Raw genomic sequence first — 21969 nt, forward strand, 5'->3', positions numbered from 1 at the left:
TATTATCTCTCCAAAAAATGACAGGAATGTCAAGAGATAATATGATCTCCCCACAAAGAAAAGCAAACAATGAAGAAAGACTGGATAGGTGGAGAGACGAAAGAGCAAAGAAAGTCCAAGAGGAGGTGAACACGTCATCAAAATATAACCCACCTCATAGGAAAAACTTGGACTCGCAATTCACTACTAGCCATGTTAACCCATTGTATGATAATAGACAAAGTAAATATCAGAATAATAATTTTGCAAGAGGTCACAACAACAATCAATATGTTGGAAATTCAAGACAGCATACTAGAGGTATCCCACAAAATATCACAAATCTCAGGCAACCCTATGTTTACCGTACAAGGTAAATGGATACTTATCGCATGTAGTACAGTAAGATATAACACAAAACAGATACTTTATTCATATACGCAATATGCACTCCAATGCTTACAATATGATTATGATGATGATGATGTTCCAATAGTCCCTTCAGATGATGTACATATACTTTCCCGAAGGGGTGACTCAACCGTCAAACGTCCTTTCGGATACAATTCTACCCATCAGCTACTATATAGATTTTACTACCAACATCATCCCTCCCAAAAAGAAAAGCTGTCTCCAGACAACAATTACCAAATTACCGCGACAGATTAACAAAATGGAATACATTAACTGTGACTTACTATAACAGGATAGATCTTTTTCTATCACATCACATTCACATTCCTCCCGTGCCTGAACCAAACTAGTCTCCAAAAACACGTTGCATCTATAGCCTCTGCTAACACAATATTGTCTCCCTAGCCAATCTAACCTTGATAACCACCCATGTCGCCTTCTCTACTTCCAACTCTTGGGTATGCTGGGCCAAGTGTCACTCTACTACCTCCAACTAGACGTTTAACTCCTCTCGAGCTCTCTATGCATCCACCAAGACAACCTCACATCCAACACCTACTCCGAGTACCTCAAAGCATAGCACCACTCTCAAAAGGCTTGCTCCAATGCCCTCTCCACCTTTGACATATATACACTCCATTCCTACAACAGCTCCAGGTTTCATCAATTGCTCACACTTCCCAAGACTGATAATTGAATTGACTGGAGGTCGAGGGGGCAACGTCCCCATCAGGGTCATGGGGCAACGCCCCCGCAAGGTCGAGGGGCAACACCGAGGGGCAGCGCCCCTGCTGCCAAGTCCAATTTAGCACCCTCAAACCCACACAGCAGTCCATGGAACACACCAGTTTTGTGATTTTCTTCCCATCCCATACTCTTTCTACCAACCGCATATGTTTTCTTCACCACCTGTTTATGTCTTCCCGGTACCATATGTTATTCATTGTGAACTGTTTTGATTTGTCGTCGTTCTTTTTGTTTTTTTTAGAAACTCTTATTACCCATCTTCTGTGTCTGTACGGTGGTCGTCCCTTGTATCAATTTATGTCCGTGCAATGATGTTCTATAACTTCTCTGTCGCTAGTGTACAGTGTACGACACTCTCTTGTCCATACGTAGGTCTTCTTTCGATGTTTCAAGGGTCTCCTAGGCTATATCGCATCCACCTCCAAGGTCATACGGTAACCTTTTCTCCTTCCAGCTTGCCTTATTTCCTCCTGTCATATGGTGGTGTTTCGTTCCATATGCAGGCTATATGCTTAGTGAACCACCAAGTCCGTACGGTACTTCATGTTCTTCCTATGTGTCCATTCACCACCAGGTTCTCTACAATGGACACCATACGACCATACAGTATACTTTGGCGACCTAGGAACACTTACAACTTTGGTTTCCTAGTCTGCACTTCTATCTAAACTGGCCATACGGTGATTATTTTACCTCTTTCGGGCCGTACAATATCCATTCTTTGCCTATAGATGATCTCCTCTTCTGTACGGTGTTTTCCCTCTGCTCGGCCCTTTGTATGGTATTATTTTCTTTACTCAGCCTTCCATATGGCTTTCTCCTTCTCCTTGGCCATACGAATTGTCTCTTACCCTTAACAATGTTTTTCCGTACGATATCCTCTATTCTCCATCGGTGGCCATATGGTGGTTATATGTCATTCAATTTATAATGCTTCCCTCATACCATGCGGTCATACGGTCTGCTCTATCTCCCTATTACCATACGGTGAGCTTTACTTCCTCTTAATGACCATACGGTATCATTTTCTTTCTCCTTGGTGACCATACGATGATTCTAATCTCCTCCTGCACTCATACATATGTCTTATTGCAGCTGTATGGTATGGTTATCTCCTGTAGACAAGTCTTTCCTGGTCGTATGGTACCTCATATAGCCTTCAGCTTAAATTTTATCGTTGCTCCAATACATATTATAATTTTCTTTTATATTTACTAATGCTTATTCTTTATACACTATTTACATCTACTTATCTTACATATATACATTACTGCTTTTTATTCCCTTTTATATTGTCTCTGAAGTGTTTGTCCGCAGAGACACGTTATTTCTCTCATGATACACTTTTAGCTTCGACCCATTCACTGAATCGGCTACTTCCTTCCCGTCGAGTGTCCATAATTTGATTGCCCCACTATCACCAACTTCACGAATCTTGTATGGTCCTACCTGCTTCACTTTGAACTTTCCTGATCTGATCTCGTTACACCCATTATACTTCAAAGCTAATTGTCCTAGTTGAAATCTGTTTAATTTTAAATGCTTGTCATGCCATGCCTTATGCCTATTTTGTGTAACTTTCGTGACCCATTGTGCTTGCAATTGTCGCTCATCCAGTTTATTTAAATTATACAATCTCTCCCTCAGACTTTCCATATCTCCTAACTTATTTTCAATCGTGATTCTTAAACTTGGTACCATAAATTCCGTCGGCTGCCACTCCTTGCCATCAATAACTATATTCTTGATTCTAGATCCTTCACTCTACACTATTGAAGTTTTTATTAAGTCCTTCCTCTTTGTTATGATGTGTTTTCCTCGTTGCCAGCACCTTTCTACTAAACCCGTGGTGCGGTGTAACCTTTTCTTTCCGCACGGTTCGTTCACTGTATACCGTACGATGGATTCTTTCCTTTTGTTGGGTTCGTATGGCATGTTCTTCCTCTTGTACTGGCCATACGGTATGTTCTTTCCTTCAACTTCAACCCTAACCATCTTTCCTTCTTTTGCTTCTTTGTACTACTTCGGACATTCATTTTTCCTCTCCTTATTACCTTCATCGACCCTTAACATATTACAGCTCAAAAAGAGCTTGTAGTCCTCAATCTGCCAATGGAGTAGGTCGTTCACCGAGTCTAAGTCATCATTGTTAGACCCTCCTTCCAGTCTAAACACTCCCTCTTCATCAAGTTTCATTCTCTTCTACCCCTCGTCATCCCCTCCACCTTCGCCTTCGGAATCCAACGACACTGCCTCCTCACTAATCATTTGTGTGTGTAAGTCGATTACAAATCTTTGGCCTCCACGTTCCATAGACAAGGTATTTCGTTTCCAATCATGTTTCACCTTCACCTGTACCAGCCAGCCCCTTATAAGGATGGTGTCATACCCTTTTCTTTTTAATGGAATGACCACGAAATCCAATAAGAATGGTTGTGTTCCAATGGTTACAAGTTGCGCCATCAAGGTCCCTAAGGGCTTGATTCCGTGCTGATCGACAATGAGTAGTTGAAATGTAGGTGGCCACAAGATAGGTTGTCCCAACCTTTTCCATATATCCTCCGATAGCACGTTTACTCCTGACACTCCATCTATGATTGTGTCCGTAAGTATGGTTCCCAATATACCCATCTCTGCTACTGTAGGATGTCTTCCCATAGTGGGTAGCAGTAGCATTGGGTCTGCTATAGTCATTCGCTGCCATCCTTTCCTATTTCTTCAGTTGCTTTTGGGAGTGGTGTCATGTTCAATATCATCATTTGTAATTGAGGCATTGTAAGGTCATTTAATTTCATAAGAACTTCCATTTGCATTACCCACCTTATAATAGTTTGTTTTGCCAGATTCCTCTTCGAGGTGCTGACAGTGTCTTTCATGCTTGTTGCAACCTCTTCTTTTCTTTCTCTGCATCTGGGTATGTTGCCTTCTGTGATTGTTCGCGAGTCATGGCTAGTATCTCCTCATCACATGTTTTAATGATTAACAAGTTCACCCCTTGCTTAGGGCATTTTGAATCTTCATGGTCTCCTAGACCGCACCATCTACACAATAGCTATGGGGTTCCTTCGTGGTACAGTGTCTGGCGAAATGCCCCAAAGGTTGCATGCACGGCATTGTATCATCAGCCGTCCACTCGAGTCGTACTGTATCCGACTTTGGCTTCCATTATTATTATTATTATTACCACCTCGACTGCGTCGGTTATTGTTACGATATCCTCCAGAGGTTGCGTCATTGTTTGTGTTTGTTCCTGCTTCTGTAGTGGACACTTCTTGCGTCAGTAATATTTGTTGATGTCCCTTTGTCTTCATATTGAATGGGCATTCCTTTGTGGAATGTCCCATAACCTGGCAAATATCGCAAAATTGTTTTTTGGGCAGGAGCCCTTTGTGGCCCTCTTCCTTATAGTCCATACACCACAATTCCCCTTTTACCAAGTCAAGATTCTTTGTAGTGATATATTTCTGGATTCGATTGTGTTAAGATTTTTACCATCAACGTTTCGAATCACACTATGTGATCCATCATCAGGATGAAGAGCAAGAGATGCAAAACAAAGTAAGTTGCAGATGATGGCTGACCCAAAAGATAAAGGGACCAAGGCAAGAAAGATTGCACACACACCAAGGTTGAAGAATAAAAATAAAATAAAAAGAATAAAAGAGTAAATAGTTGGACAAGGAGCCACAAGGATCACACTCCGAGGACAAAAGAGAAGAATTAGAAACTAAAAATGAGCACCAATTAAATGAAGTGTTAAATTTTTTTATTTTATCATGTGATAATATCAATATTATATAAGAACATATAATATATGATATAACTAAAAGTGTGCATTAAATTATATATTGACGAGAGATATCAAGAATATAATAGAATATATCAAATATGTAGGCAGAAGATATGCAATGGACAAAGATGATATATACATGTTTGTTTATATATATATATATATAATGTGTGTGTAATATGTGTGTGTATGTATTTAATACTATATGTATTTATATTGTGTGTATATATATATACCTAAATATGTGTATATATACATATATACATACATATATACATGTATATATATATATATACATGTATATATATGTATGTATATATGTATATATTAATATACATACACTATATGTGTATGTTTTATGTGTTGTGACAAAATTAAGAGAAGAAGACGAGGCAAAGAAACAAGGTGGAAATAAATTAACTAAAAAGTGGAAGAAGACATTTCAGTTAATTTATTTCCACCTTGTTTCTTTGCCTCATCTTCTTCTCTTAATTTTGTCCACACAACACATAAAACACACACATATAGTGTATGTATATTAATATATACATATATACATATATATGTATATGTATGTATGTCACATGCGTGTATGTAAACACACACACACACACACACACAGATATATATATATATATATACACTTTTTATACAGTTTTATGTATACATATATATACATATATATTTATATTTATATATATATATATGTATGTATGGATGTATATATGTATGTATGTATGTATGTATGTATATACACACAACATAAATACATATAGTATTAAATACATGCAATAAAAATACCCACTCACATATAGTTAAATACATATTACACACATTATATATATATATATATATATATATATATATAAACAAACATGTATATATCATCTTTGTCCATTTCATATCTTCTGCCTACATATTTGATATATTCTATTATATTCTTGATATCTCTCGTTAGTATATGATTTAATGCACACTTTTAGTTATATCATATATTATATGTTCTTATATAACATTGATATTATCAGAGGATAAAATAAAAAAATTTAAAACTTTATTTAATTGGTGCTCATTTTTAGTTTCTAATTCTTTTCTCTTTTGTCCTTAGAGTGTGATCCTTGTGGCTCCTTGTCCAACTATTTACTCTTTTACTCTTTTTATCTTATTGTTATTCTTCAACCTAATCGGCAAATTTTAAAAAACCCTTTAAATTTAGAGATTTGAACAATTTAAAACTTATTTTATGCACCTTTTATTGAATAAAACTTACACATTATAACATCATCAAATAGAAGTTAAACCTTAACATGCATAAACATGGAACATAAATGATAAATCCATCACATACGTAACTATGTTACATGTAAAATGTAAATTGTAGGCTAGCTGAAGTAAATAGAAATCATATGATCATAATGATTCAAATCATAGAATGTATGTAAGATGAAGATCCATAAGACATCAAATCATAAATGTATGTAAGAATCTAAGATGAAGATCCATGAAACGTATGTCTATCAGTATCAATATCTATAAACAAAATAAAAAACAAGGCTCTAACTCAAGCCTCGTCATCATCCTCAAGCTCGGTCGCAACCTCAACCTTAGCCTCTGAGTATCCAGTTTGCCTACTAGAAAGGCATCTAAGGTAGGTCCTAGAGGACCGCCGAGCCATATCCCCCACATGTAAGATGGGGTCATGAACAACATCGCTACGGCCTGTGTCTGTGCATGCACATGTGCGTCTACTAGTGCCTGAATGTGTTCTAGCTGCCTCCTCTGCCATGGCCACAGCCTCAGCCTCTATATCCACATAGTCAACCCACTCAGGGTCTTCCTCAATGAAGACTGGATCCACAACCTCTATGAGCCACTCTAATTCTGAATCAATCTCGTCCAGAATGATCGGAGAGGAGTTAGTGCCCAAAATCTGTTTGATCCTAAGACGAAGGTTGTAATGAACAAAGACAAGATCATTCAACCTCTGCATAGTCAACCTCTTTCTCCTCCTCGAGTGGATGTGCTCGAACATGGACCAACTAAGCTCACATCCAGAAGCGCTGCTTGGCTGACTCAAAATACGGATGGCAATTTTTTGAAGTTTTGGGGTTGTAGGCCCAAACATTTGCCCCTATCTATCTAAAATAAGGGAAAACATAAACAATTAGTCTCATTTACAACTTTAAAATTACATAATCAACAGTTAAAATTTAAAATGCACAACTTATAAGTCATAAACTTTAGATTCATAAATATATTATTTAATTTTTACTTGGTTGTATTGTTGTCCGAGCATCTATGGCCATCCTGCCAGAGAAAAGTGGCCCTTCTTTATTGGTGAGCTTGTCGAGCTCAATGTTTGCAATTGCGCTATCCTCATCACTACTCAACCTCTGGATCACTATATATAAGTCAGTGAGAACCTCCTCATCTGCCTTGAAGTCAAGACGAAAACGAAATGTCGGATTAAAAAAGTAAGTTGTTGCATGGATGGGTCAATGGAGCTAATGCTACCATCTCCTATCAATGATATCCCTAATAAGGGCATACTTCTCCTGCACTCCTGCATACTGAGCTCTAATGGTCTCCTTGGCCCTATTCATGCCCTCATATATGTAGCCCATAGAGGGCTTCTCCCCATCAACAGTTCGTAGGAGAGATACAAGGGGCTTAGTGACCTGCATATAAAGTAAAATGAAAATGAGTCAAAACTTACATATAAAATAATATAACTTAAAGTAAAACTAAATCATTAAAAAATTAAATATTAAATACTAAATACTAAATAGTAAACTGTAAAATACTAAATGTTAAATTGCAATAAATTTACCTAAAGGATTTCTTTAGCAGGTTTCCAAAATCCATCATCATCAAATATGCAATTCACCACATCTACCCCTGCAGTGGTCGTAGCATAGGAAGATGAAATCCACTCCCACCCAATAAACATGCTCCTCAAATCGTCCCTTGATGTCAACAAAGACTGCAGTGTGATGAAATTCGAGGCAAACTTGTGATGCGTGGATTAGCTAACTCCTTGCCTCCTGTGTACTTCCTCATTGTGCTAAGCACAGATGAATGATTATAAATTAACTTGCATATATTTTTTTCCCTTTCGAGGCATGACTTGACCCACTCAAGCTTGCCAATTTCCTCCAACATGAGGTCAATGCAGTGTGCCGCACAAAGGGACCAAAATATGGAGGGGTGCCTCTCCATCAAAAGTTTACCTACAACAATTTTAAGTTAATTAGAAATTCAAACATGTTAGAACTTAGGAAACTTAGAATTAGAAAAAGTTCAAAATTCAAATAAATTTATTTTCAAAACTTGAAAAGTTAAAAGTTTACCTAAGTTTACCTGCAACAACATAACTTGTTGCATTATTCGTCACCACCTGCACCACATGTTGTTCCCCCACCTCTGCTATGACTTCCTCAATAACCTCACACAAGTATGTGGCATTTTTTATATGAGCGAAAGCATCAATGGATTTGAGAAACATAGTATATCCTACAAAACAATGAAATATAATGGACCATCAACAAATTAGCAATCAACAAATCAAAATTTGAAATACAATATATTCAATCACAATTTACAATTATGTATGTAGGAAAGTAGAATGATCAATCACCTCCACAGGATACAAGAAAATTAAGGAGTGTTCTATTCCTCCTATTTGTCCAACCATTAATCATGATGGTGCAACCCTTTTCGATCCACTCTTTTCGGTTCTCCTCAAGCTCAAACCTCATATCCTCTACCATATCATCCAACAGGTATCCACTCAACTCAGCCTCAATTGGGACTTTAAACCCTAGACCACAAATAGCAACTGCATCTATCATGTTTTGCCAATAAGCAACCCTATCACAAATAGAGAATGATTAAAAATTTAGATGTCAAATAATTATGGAAGCTTGTAATCTATGATTAATCAATTAATCATAAAACAAGTAGATATAATTAAAGTTTTACTTTTAAGTTTAACTTTAAAGAAAACAAAGAAAAAAGAATCAATTACCTGGCTACAACAAATGGAATGTTGCAAAAGTACCAAAATTTGCAAATCTCTTTTTTGGCAGCACCATGAATCTTCTTATTCAAACCCATGCCCTCAAGCATGGGCTGTGAGCCAAGAGTAGTGTGGGGCACAAAGTAACTATCCACTCTATTTTTCCCCACTCTAGGCCGCAATAGGTTGGAGTTGGACTTAGTCTCAGTATAAGACCGACTAGAACTAGCACTCGCATGAGCACTAGAACTAGGACGAAAAGGAGGCCTGGAAGAACCCTCTCCAATACAACTTACGGATGTGGAAGCTGATGCAGATGCAGATGCGGCTACGAGAGCATGGGAGCCAATAACCCTTAACCCTTCAAATTGCATTTTCTTATTCAATTTCTCTTGTGCATATTTTTCTAATTCCACTAAACAAGTGTGTGTTGCCTCAGCAATTTGTTTAGTGCAAATTGTAACATCATGTCTAGGTATAGCAGCAATGTGGTATTTGAATCTATAAATACCTCCAGAATTTAGTTATTTACAAGACATACATTTCGTTTGAAATTTGTTTCTTCAAGGAAACTCTTCAGTATATTTCCAACATTCATCTTTTTTACCCATTGCAGAAAATGAAAGCAAAGGGCTGCTGCAATAAGAAAATTCATGTAAAATATCAAAGTTTGAAACTAATAAACAAAAGCTACAAAACAACAAACCCTAGTTTGCAATTTAGTAAAACTAAAAAAATTCAAGATTTGCAAATGAAAACTAAAAAAATTTAACCAAAAATGCATAATACACTAACATGCAAAAAAAAATCAGCACTTACCTCTTGCAAATGAGTTGAGGAGTGTTGATATTGACTCCTTAATGCTCCCAATGCAAGTTATGGCCTCCCCAAATGGACTTTTGATCTCTTTGGTGCACTTCCTTCTTGCTAGATGGAAACCTGTGGTTTTTCTTTTCTCTTCTTCTCTCACACTTTTCCTCTCTTTTACTCATGCTTAACAATTAGAAGGTCCTTTAGGGTTAAAACAAAGAGGAAAGGCCAAAAAGAAAAGCAAAAAAAAATGTGTTTTTTTTTTTTTAAATGAAGCCAACTTTATTGCATGCCATGGCTGATTTTTAGGACCGATTCAGGTGATTTTTGGCATGAATTGCCTGAATCGGCGATTCAAGCAATTCATGCCAAAAAATCGGCCGAGACGATTCATGATTCAAAAAAATTCGCCTAGTCTGAACCGAATCGCCAAACCGGCAATTCAGGCGATTTTCAGGCAATTCTCAGAACTATGCAACTAACTAATTGGAATTTTGATCTACTTGACTAGTAATCACCCAGATATCACATATGCAGTGAGTTTGGTCTCTAGGTTCATGTCAGAGCCTAAGGAAACACATTGGCATGCAGCCAAAAGGATTCTTAAAAATGTTAAAATAAAATTGGGTTATGGTCTCAAATTTCAGCATTCAAAGAATGCCAGATTGATTGGCTATATAGATTCTAAATGAGCAAATTCTACAAATGATCGGAAGTCTACTTCTACTTACACTTTTAGCCTTGGTTCTGCAGTTTTCTCTTGGAAATCCAAGAAACAACCAACAATATCCCTTTCTACATAAGAGGGAGGAAAAAAACCACAACATCAATAGCTTGTCGAACAGTATGGTTGAGAAGACTATTAGAAGACTTACACCAAATACAAAATGGACCTACCTTATTGTATTGTGACAAGACTGCTATACAAATGACAAATTAGCCAATATTTCATGGTAAAATCACAAACACATTGATACAACATCACTATATCAAAGATTTGGTCCAACAAGGTTTGATTGAAATGGTGTGCTGCAGTATAGAAGATTAGATAACAAATATCTTCACAAAGACTCTAACTTATAAAAGGTTCTAGGAGCTTAGAGATCTACTTCATGTTCTTCCCAATGGTCATTATGGGGAAGAATAACAACAATAATACCCATTTGGGACCTACTTGAACTCCTTATTGACTTTGTAGTCCTATATTAAATATATGGTTATATATATTTTAATTTTGTAGTTGTAATATCGGTGAATCTGGTTGAATTCATAATGTCAGCTTAATGGATGCCTTCAATAATTTGGTTGCATTCCATAATTTTGTTTTGTAATCAACAAACTGCCATTTTTTACTCAGTTGCCTACAATGATTGTCCAGTGATGATTTCCTTGATGACATTGATTTGGAAAGAATGGTAACATTCTATACCATTTTTGCAAAGGATATACAACCCCAAAATTGAAAATCATGGAGGAGTGAAACTTTACATCACCAAGCTTCAAGATACTAAGCTACTAAGGAGGCTAGATGTTGTCATGTTTTAAGAACATAAACTATTAGAAAAACTTTGTATTCTATTAGTGGAAAGCTTGCAAAGGATTCACAACTTATGTTTTAAAGCAATCAAGGGACCTAAGCATATCGTGGATCATATTGCATCCCTTATAGCTTTTTCAAGAAAAATATTTTTTTAATTAGGGCCAGCCTAGCTTTATAGAGATGATACAAGGCTGACTTGATTTGATCATGTGCAAAGAGAATTACACATACAAGATTAAATATCTATTCACATTCGTTCACCATCGCATCATCCATAACAGTACATATTAGAGGAGCAATCTAAAAGCAACAGAAATATGGATCTGTTTCATTCATGCTTGGCTTCAGGATTGATGCACTTTATGGGTTTCAGTAAATGAAGGGCCTCCTTTGCAGATTTCATGAGGTTTAATACTGTAAGGGAAGATCATTTTTTATTGCATAGGTTTCTCAATATTGAATTCCTATGCTTCCAATGTTGGTTGCTGTCCAAATGTGGAAGCCATAAGTGATGAAGTATTGGACTGAATATATTTTGTGAGATTAGAGCCAACTACAACTTCTGTATGGGTGGTATTTATGGAGGCATAATTGAAGGATGGGTTAGTTGAAAGGAAAATACAACTTCTGTATGGGTGGTATTTATGGAGGCATAATTGAAGGATGGGTTAGTTGAAAGGAAAACACAAGTTTTTGGCAGTCAATATTACAAATATTCACCATAATTGTTTAAGTTTTGGTAGCTTTAGTAGGATAAACCTGTGAGATCAAGTTAATATAATTAAAATGATATATATATATATATATGCACACACTTAAGTTTGCTATTATATTAGTTATCTTGATGAATAGGCATATCCCTCTATTCATGTCCCATGAAGGGACATGTCTCTTCTTGATTTATTCCTCGTACAAAGAGATCAATGCATTTGGAAAATACATACCGAAAAAGGCAGTACTATTACATTTGCAGCAATCCTCAAGAAACCTAACATGGTATCAGAGCCAGGTTCAAATGTAAAATGATCAGAAATAGCTGTGGTGAAAAACATGGAATAATGAAATTAACAGCTATTTGGCGTGTAGGCAGGCATTGAACATTGATCTGGCTTAGTACACTGCTCAGAGATGGATTGGGAGGCAATGATCCATGGGGAATCTAATGTGATGCAAATCTTCAAAAGATACAAAAGATGGTAGCAAGATCAGTGGGTGTTTTAAATAGAAGACACGTTGACCCTGCCAAGTCTGATGTACAAGGAAAGATTGTGTCAATGTTTTCCAAACCCGTATGAACATCTAATGATATTCACAATGAACTGCTGGGGTGTTCCCTTGTCTTCACTACTCACAGTCATGTGTGGGACTCACAGGTTGAAAAATATGTTCGCACTGAAGTCAGATTGTGTGAATTCATGTCAGTGGCAAGAAAGATTGCAAACAAGGCAGGAATGCCAGTTTTGAACCATGTGACCTATTCCATTTTGAACAGGGTTGATTGTTTTCCATATGGGCACCATCTTTGGTAAAGATTGGAACCCAACTAGCAAGCTATCTATGAGGACACCTATCTTTCATTTTGGCCTCGCTTTCAGAAAAGACGTGTGCATTATTTAAGGGAAGCACTGAGTTCAAGTGGACATAAGGGAAAATTGTAGTGACAAGAGTTACATCAAGGTGTGCATTGTTCTTTTGTCGAACAAGTTCACTCGGGTGTGTTGGCACCATTCTCTTGTTGGAAAGGACACATAGGGACAGAAAGACATCTTCCAGACATAATGCTCATATATGGTTGACACAATGAATTTAACTGCATAAGGAAGTAATGAAGTTCATCATACCATTGACAAATAGAAATGTAAAGAAATCAAGGGTTCTTGACAGGGAAGTAGTGGCTTTCTTGGTTAATGTAAATACAACAACCGCTACAAAGGAAACAAGCAACATCAAAGAGATAGAGGCTATTCCTCATAGGCATCAAGAGAATTCCATCACATCTAACAAGTGTCTCTGTACACATAGCAACTAATCGGACATGCTACAGTTTTAAGGGGAATTTAATCACGATGCTTAACTTGATGTTAATTGGTAAATATCAAACTTCAAGGAATGTTGGGATTAGGAGTGTTGGACGGGGGAAATGGAGAATTACATACTCTCTTCGACTCATATGCTATCCTTGAGCATTCTGAAGGAGTTACATGAGTTCAAAGATGGAGCAACATTTAGCACCTGTTGTGTACCTCCACAGTCTGCCTTCCTGCAACAAAAGAAGTCGTCTAATGTCATCAGGTTCATATATAAGGAAACTTGCTACTCCTAGCATTGCATACATAACAAAGAACTCACAGAGTGTGATATTCAAGGTAAGTATATGTAAATTCCTTCCATTATTCGATCATTAGAATACTATTTAAGTGATGTGTCATTATTAATAATTACTTCTTAGTTATATTATATGAGATAGTATAATGTAAAGTATATGGTGACTATATTTGTAAATAAAGTAAAATATATTTTCTAAACAATTTGTTATGAATATAAATGAAATTGGTATCTTAGATTTTTATCAGATATTAATAAAGGAAATATTATATTGAAAATATAGATCATAGTATATACATATAGAAAATGGAAGATATGCTTATATGTTCAAAGCATATACATTTATCTATATTATATTGAGATGATCTTATATTATTATGCAGAATTATTATCAAGCTATGTGCCTTGATTTTTTCCTCTGAGAATGTTACTACAAGAAGAGGGAGATTGAGATTTGGAGGGAGCCTGACATTTCATTAGAGGCAACCTTAATAGAGAGGGAGCAAATAGAGGATATGGTTCAGTCAACCTTCTATGATCTCGAACATATTGATTCAGAGGGAGTAAACCACATTGAGAAGGATTCTCCAATGATCAATAAATTGTAGCGGTCAAGAGGACTGCAATTCATGAGTATACCCCTTGACTGTGTGATTTTAATGGGCCTACCTCCTATGTACATCATGAGGAAGTGATGACTTGCAAATGATTATCACTTGTATTTGTATCAGTTATTGAAAGGCGACGATCTTATAATAACTTAATTTTTGTATTATGATGGATATCTTACGATGTCTATGTAGATCATAATAGATTATACTTATTCATTGTGGATGTTTATATGGTAAGCATTATGAGAATGCGTGTGCACATACCTTATAAACAATTTCGAGTATATGGTGAATGTTATGCAAAGTTGATGTTCTAGAGGCCATTATATAGCATACGTGGTGAATATCATACAACTGATATTTTGGAGGCCATTACTCATAGTACTTGGTGAATATCTTGCATCTCATTCTGGAGACCACTACTCAAAGAGTATTTGGTGAATATCGTATGTTGATATTCAGTAAATCAATACTCAAATATGATATCAAAATGGTGAATTATCATATGTTGATATTCTATAGACCATTACCTTATTGAGTACATGGTGAGTTTCAAGTGTTGATACTCTAAAGACCATTACTCAGAGTATTTGGTGAATATCATTGATATTCTGGGAGACCAAGACTCATGATATCAAATGAGATATCAAAATGTTGAATATCTTCTGATCAAAGTTATTCATATATTACATTGAGTTAATATATCATCATATGTTTATCCTCCCTAGCTAAGAGGGAGTGTTGATGTTTTGGTAGCTTTAGTAGGATAAACCTATGAGATCAAGTTAATATAATTAAATATATATATATATATATATAAATAGACACGCGCGCGCACACACACACACACACACACACTTAAGTTTGCTATTATATTAATTATCTTGATGAATAGGCATGTCCCTCTATTCATGTCCCATGAAGGGACATGTCTCTTCTTGATTTATTCCTCATAAAAAGAGATTAATGCATTTGGAAAATACATACCGAAGAAGGCAGTACTATTACATTTGCAGCGATCCTCAGGAAACCTAACAATAATCAACTATAAAACAGTTTGCAAGGTATAAAAGCAGAGTAATCAAGGTTTGGACATCTCTATATCCATATATCAGACGTGAAATATCATTGGTCAAGCACTCAGACCAAGGCAATTCAATTCTACAACCATGTATGCGACAAATTGGTTGAGTTGTCGAAATTCTGATGAATATGAGAATCTTCAAAAAACTGAAGGCTAGCAAAATTTTGTTTTCAGCTGTGTATTTGCAATGTCCCCTTTCTGATTTGAGCTAGAATTTCCCCTAAAATCACATTTGCAACCAAGGTTAGGAATTTGGCACACCAAATACAGTTTTCTTCAATAACACAATCCTAGATGGGGATCTTGCAAAACAACCTAAAGGGAAACTTATGCAATACATGTACATCCATATATCTAGATTCTAAACATATAATCAAACCATATTATAGAACATATTGGGATAGGGACATGATGAGTCCACCCGAAATCATTTCTAAACCAAGCCAAGTGGGATGTATACCACGACTCCCTTGCTCAGCAACTTGTATCTACTTTCCCTAATCATATCCTGTCTCGCTGTGACTTGACTTATGAGTGCCTCCTTTTCCTAGGCCGAAACAGTCCTACTCGAATGACCTCCTCACTAGCCCCATGCGACTGTGCTCTTACACCTTGGGCCCTTTCCCTCACAAGGTGGATTTAAAACAGTTAAAAACATTTAATATGATTGTCATCATGGCCATATAACTATCAGTAATAAGTTATATAACATCACGATCAACATAGGCTATATCATTATTCCTTTCATATATGTACACAAATAATATATGCTTAATGAAGGATAAGGAAGTTAGTCTAATAAAGACATCAAAAAATATATAATTGAGACAGATCTGTATGACGTTCATACTGCTGTAAGACCCCTTGACTGTGTATTGTCAGTTTGGGTGTCACATTCAGATTGTGATTTCCTTCAGTAGAACCTTAGTTAAGTGTGTTGGTGATGCTGTATAATTCTGTGATCCTTATTATCTGTCGTTTGAAGTTACCTTTTTCTCTTCAATGCCTTCTACTCTGATATGCCGTTTAATGAGTACTGGTTGCTGATTGAGTACTAATCACTTATCCCTTGATTCACAACACAATGTATCCCTTCCAATGCTTGGAATAAATCCTCCTGTATTATTCATAGGCAAAAGGGTCGCCACCTTTCTTAAGGATTGGGTCACCACTTTTCATTGTTGCCTTTGAGAATAATATATTATTCCCCAGATTGATCTCACTTGAATGTCCTCCTTGAAGGAAACGTCCCCCCCTTTATAACCTCCCATGCAGGGCAGAGTCACACCCCTTCATCATGTCTTCCCCTTTGCAATAGGCTACAAATGCGGGATCTCATCCCTAAACTTCAATTGTTCAAACCCGCAAGATCAATGGCCCAGTGAAGGCAGAAGGCCAGCAAGGATTTGAACCTTGGTGGCTACTTCAACAATGAAGTGATTCAACTACAATACTACACATTTGAAGAAATTTTAAATTTTATTTTTTTTAATATTATTTATATAATTAAATCCCATTTCATAAAGGGGACGATGTAGTATTTGCATAAAAAACTTTCATCAGCAATTAAATCGTTGGTTGTCAAGTGTTTGTAAAGATGTCAATGACTATCTTCATGTATGGCAATTGTTCTTTTCTTTCTGTGAAGAATACTTCTGGTTGCAGCTGTTCTAAATCCGTCATATCAATATATTGATTTGTTTTATGATTCTCCCACTCTGTAAGTTTTAGCTAATTATATACAAATTTATGGGAAATATTGCTAGGGGTTATAACAGTAATATTCATTTTGCAATCACTTTAGAATATTGTAATCTATCTATTTAATGGTTGATTAATGATATGTGCATCTCCAAGGATCATACAGAGGGTAAACTTAGATATTTAAATGAAATGAGTGGTTATAATTGATTATTACTTTTTATGTGATTTGAAATATACATATGAGGCATAATGTTGGAGGAAACGTGCTAAGACATCATTGGGCACATGGCATGAAATAGAAGGGTTTAAACTTACAACAAGTTCTAATATTCTAAGATTTGTTAAATCATCTATAATATTGAAGATAGGAGATTTCCACAATCCATGAAGTATGCAATTGTCTTTCTGGGCCAAGATTGTGTATAAATTTTTAACCATCAATTTTTCGGATCATACTCCATGATCCATCATCGAGAGTGTAAGAATGTCATAAAGAATAAGATTGCAGACCAAAGGACTATAAGAAGAGGGGAGAAAGTGGGGCACTAAGGGGGGCACGTGGATTGAGAGAAGCATAAGGGACAGAGAAAAAAGAAGAAGAAAAGAAGCAAACTAAAGAGAAAAAAGAACAAAATAGCCCAAGGGAAACATGAAAACCAACCAAAAGGCAAAAGGAAAGACCCAAGAAAATAAGCTCAATCACACATACAAAATACTTATAAACATTGTATTTATATTTAGGGAAAAATGAGTACGTATAAAAAATAAAAAATAAAATATATATATATATATATATATATGTATGTATATATATATAATATATATTATATATGATATATATAATATACATATATACTAGTATATGATATATAAATGTAATATCTAGAGATGTATATATACAAATATAATATACAAAGGATTGCAGAAAGTATATTATATATGATACATATCTATGAAATTTGTGGGTGGTGTACGAAAGCATCTATGACAATCTGTGCAAAATTGATTGTTTGTTTCGGAATTGGATGTGGTGGAGCCCAATTTACCTTCATTTTAGTAATGATGTTGGTATGATTTAAGAGTGAACATTGGTGTTGAAATTAGTGGCGTTGAAGGATAACAATACAGTTGATATGATATCATTCTATAAATGCACATTGGTTTTTGTGCGATCCATTCTTCATAGCATTCCCTGTGAGTGTTGTGGTTGTTCTTGATATGTAGGTGTGAATTCAATTCGTAGGCTCCAGTTTTCCATGTATGTACAAGCAAAGGCACCTTAGCATGAGCAGATCCTATGGGTTCATCTGTTCTGTATATTCTGGCGAGAAATGGATCAGGACACAATTCGATAGCACAGTCAATTAGTATGAATGTATATCTCGTTCAAGAACTAAACCAAGATTGTAGAATGATTTCACCGAACTTACCCAAATCTGCCTGAATCAATATGATAGCATTTTTCTCGGCGCCCCATCATCATTTGATAACCCAGTCTGCTCTACTAAATTGGAAATCATTATCCACAAGACACATAATAGTATATAGAGTTCACTGTGATCAGTAAAAAATATACATAAGCTGAGCCTCATTGAAAGTATAAACAATATGTAAGGCACCAATTATTGGTGTCATCGATCATGTCAATCAGATGGAATAAAAGTAAGAATGGCAATAAGCATCGAGTATAAAGCTGTATAGGATGAACTTCTCCTAACTATGATAGTTTATATATAAGACTTGGAATGAAGAAAGTGTTGGTTCAAGAAAAAATAACATGTAGTCCAGACTAGAATGGTGCTCATACAGACTGTGAAGTGGCAATGAACAAATATTTATGAACATATTACAGATAAAAAATGAAGGTCTGAAGTCCATCTCCAATGGACGGGTAAGGGAAAGCAATATAAATATGTGTCGAGACACCTCCATACACAACAAACAAATGATGAAGCCATCGTGGACCGTCTCACATAGGTATTCCCTAACCATACATAGATTGAAGACATGAAGACCATGCGAAAATGAAACCGAGCGCCTTCAAGTAATGGTCCTGTTGCCAAGCATTACGGGAATCAGATATGTTCACAGTGACATCTGGCACCAAGAAACATAGAACATTCGGAAATAAGCACTGGAAATTTGGAGTTTTAACAATTTGTAGAACGATGAAAAGGGACGGATGCCGCATGACAAGGACAGGTAATAAGGATTAATCGAGATTGAATCTTCATATTGAAGCACACTGTGGTGTTTCTGATACATGATGTGTTTGCACGATGTTGGAAGGATCTCTGCAGGAAGTCACCCGCGGATCCCTATGAGCCCTCAAAAATCAAAACTAAACCTTTGAAATTAACGGGGGCTATGAAGAATAAAATTATTTCATTTCAAGCAATAAACTATGGTCATTTAATTTATTAAAATTATGAAGAGGTACCATTTTAAAAGGTTCGATAGGAATTATAAAAGCTCTATTAATTATAAAGGTGTGTCTTTTCTTTTTAAAAAGACGCAACTTGTAAATTAAAAGATATAAATAAGATATCTTATATTTACTTGTACGGAGGGATAAGGGCTACATTATGACTTTGTAATATAAATTCTATTATTTTATTTTAATAATAAAATAAAATATTTTTTTGTTTATTATTAAATGCGTGGAGATTAAAACTACAGGCGAATCGTCCTTTGTAATTATTTTCTAAAATTTTGTATACAATTTAAATATCGGATAAGTGGACATGGTCATTTAGCATTTTAAATTTGATCATCGCAGATATTGTGAATTATTAAATCATTTTCATATCTGTGTCCAGTTTGTCTCCCTGCCAGAGGAGTTAAAGTGCAATCTGGACTAATTTAAGATCACGTATATATTTGATCTATCGCATTTTGATTATTTAATTGATGGCAGTAAAGTGTGTAAACCATTATGAAGTTGTATGTGAAAATTCACTGAAGTTGACTCTATTGCCCGGATGAGCAGAAGCACTAGTCTTTTTATTATTTAAGTCAGAAAATCTATAATTTCCTTCCTACAAGCATCAAATTAATTATTATTCAATTTAACAAAACATTCAACCATTATCCAGTATTCAGTTTTATTTTGATTGAGTTCGAGGACCTTGCCAACCGGAGAACTCCAAAGCTTAAATTCGCTATAGAAAAGCTCTGAACCAAGTGCTCTGGTTCAAGGATAAGGTCTACCCGCCTAGGTGTAGCGGAGCCTGAAGTGCAGGGGAATCAAGAAGTATTCTCGTTCGTTGGCCAGAACTGATTGAGAAGTCTTATCGGAGAAGTGACAGGCTCTTGGATTTCCAATCTGTGGTTTTGGGAACCAACAAGATGGTTGTTATTTTTTCTATTTGGTGGGTTGTTTTTTCCTTTAGTGAAGCTGGACCATTAAGTCTGAGAGAAAATTCTTGAGGGTTCCAATAATATGCCAACAACTGTTGAACACATATTAAGATCTTTTGCAAGTTGACTACTTGGCTCATGGTTTAAGCCTATCATATTGGATCTAGATTATATTTTCTTATACATTAAGGCCTTTCGATAATGGACGGTATCTTTTACATGTTTGGCAGTTGAAGTGTTGTATTGATAGAAGACGTTGTGTTATTCTACTCTCCATTTAAGATAAAGGTTTGTACTTTCTTTAGTGGTGGAATGTTTAATCAAAAGGGTTTTTCCACATATATGTGCAATTATTGCTTCGCTCGGTAGTTCGGAAACTCAGACTTGGAAAGTGCTTGGCAAGCCCAAATTCTTGACCTGGCAAAAGCTTAGCAACTTTAAAATATACTTAATATTTTTTTTAAACACATTTTTATGCAAAATTCAATTACAAAATGCATCAAAGGTGTCTAGAAAATAATGAGGTCATTTTTCCTCTTAAATTTGATTCTTGAATACAATTGGATTCATGAACATGTGTCTACATTCAAGGGCTAGCAGATTTGGAAGAAAACAACAAACAACATAGCACAGGTCAAGGCAAGCTTTGACAAGTAAAAAAGCACACAATAGCATGTTGGAATTTGACCAAAAAAGAAAATTTGGACTTGTTTGAAGTGTGGTTTTGCGTAAAACCCTCTCAATTGGTTTTTACCCAAACTTTGCAATCTTTTCTAGCAATTTTGTCAAAGAGATTGTTTGTTCTGATATTGTGAGAGATTTCAATTTGCAAAGATACTGATGTTTATTTGGGAGTTTAATATGAAGGTTCTTGCAAAGGTCTCAAAGATATGTGCATAATAAACATCATATATTGAACAGAAGAAGAGAGAATTCTTATTAAATCCTCGTGTACAAGATATAGAGGTAAAGCTCAAATTTCTGACTTGAGAAACAGCAAAAGAAAACAAAAAATTTATTGCAGCAATAGGAATTGATACACTAAGAAACTATTTATTTGACAACCTAAGATTCTAAATAAACATCCAGCTTCTGCATCTGAGTCAAAGTATCCTTTCAGGGAGTCTTCTACAAGCAAACTGTTTACCAAAATTTCTCTGTTGAAGGCCACAATTTCTTCTAGATAAGTACATAATGTCAATGGTATATCCCTAAACAGAGGATGCATATCTTCAAACGTCCTGCCAGGCCTGCAAACTTGTTTTTTAAGAAGCATTGAGGATGAAGGTAACAGAAAAGATTTCTGAGGGCATCAATGGTTTATTTACAAGGTTGCATGGGTACGTGGGTACGGGAACGGGGACGGGTATGGGTACGCATATTTTTCAAAATAGGGGATGGGGGTACGTGTGTATGCCTATTTTTTCTATTTTATTAATATTTTATAGAAAATATAAAAATCAATATATATGTCATGAGTCATGACATTGAGCATTCAAAACAAGAAATTTGAAATATATATATATGCTATTGCTGAATGTTTAATGTTTAAAGTATTTTTCATAATAGGGGACAGAGGTACTTGGG

General features: G+C 35.7%; 2 protein-coding genes across 5 annotated transcripts in view; both read right to left on the bottom strand.

Moving 5' to 3' along the window:
- LOC149552242 (nudix hydrolase 19, chloroplastic-like) overlaps window positions 1-21969 on the bottom strand; it is a 153352-nt gene that overhangs the window by 72925 nt on the left and 58458 nt on the right. The window lies entirely within an intron of this gene.
- On the bottom strand, window positions 7784-8794 carry LOC149552244 (uncharacterized). Its single transcript, XM_089787766.1, has 3 exons — window positions 8568-8794; window positions 8281-8443; window positions 7784-8160 (listed from the first exon to the last, which is right to left on the bottom strand). Exons 1-3 carry the CDS (start codon window positions 8779-8781, stop codon window positions 8157-8159), a joined length of 381 nt encoding a protein of 126 aa, XP_089643892.1. The 5' UTR covers window positions 8782-8794; the 3' UTR covers window positions 7784-8156.

Source organism: Cupressus sempervirens, chromosome 6 (assembly GCF_028749045.1).
Source record: "Cupressus sempervirens isolate cs-2001-9-10 chromosome 6, ASM2874904v1, whole genome shotgun sequence".
Lineage (NCBI taxonomy): Eukaryota > Viridiplantae > Streptophyta > Pinopsida > Cupressales > Cupressaceae > Cupressus > Cupressus sempervirens.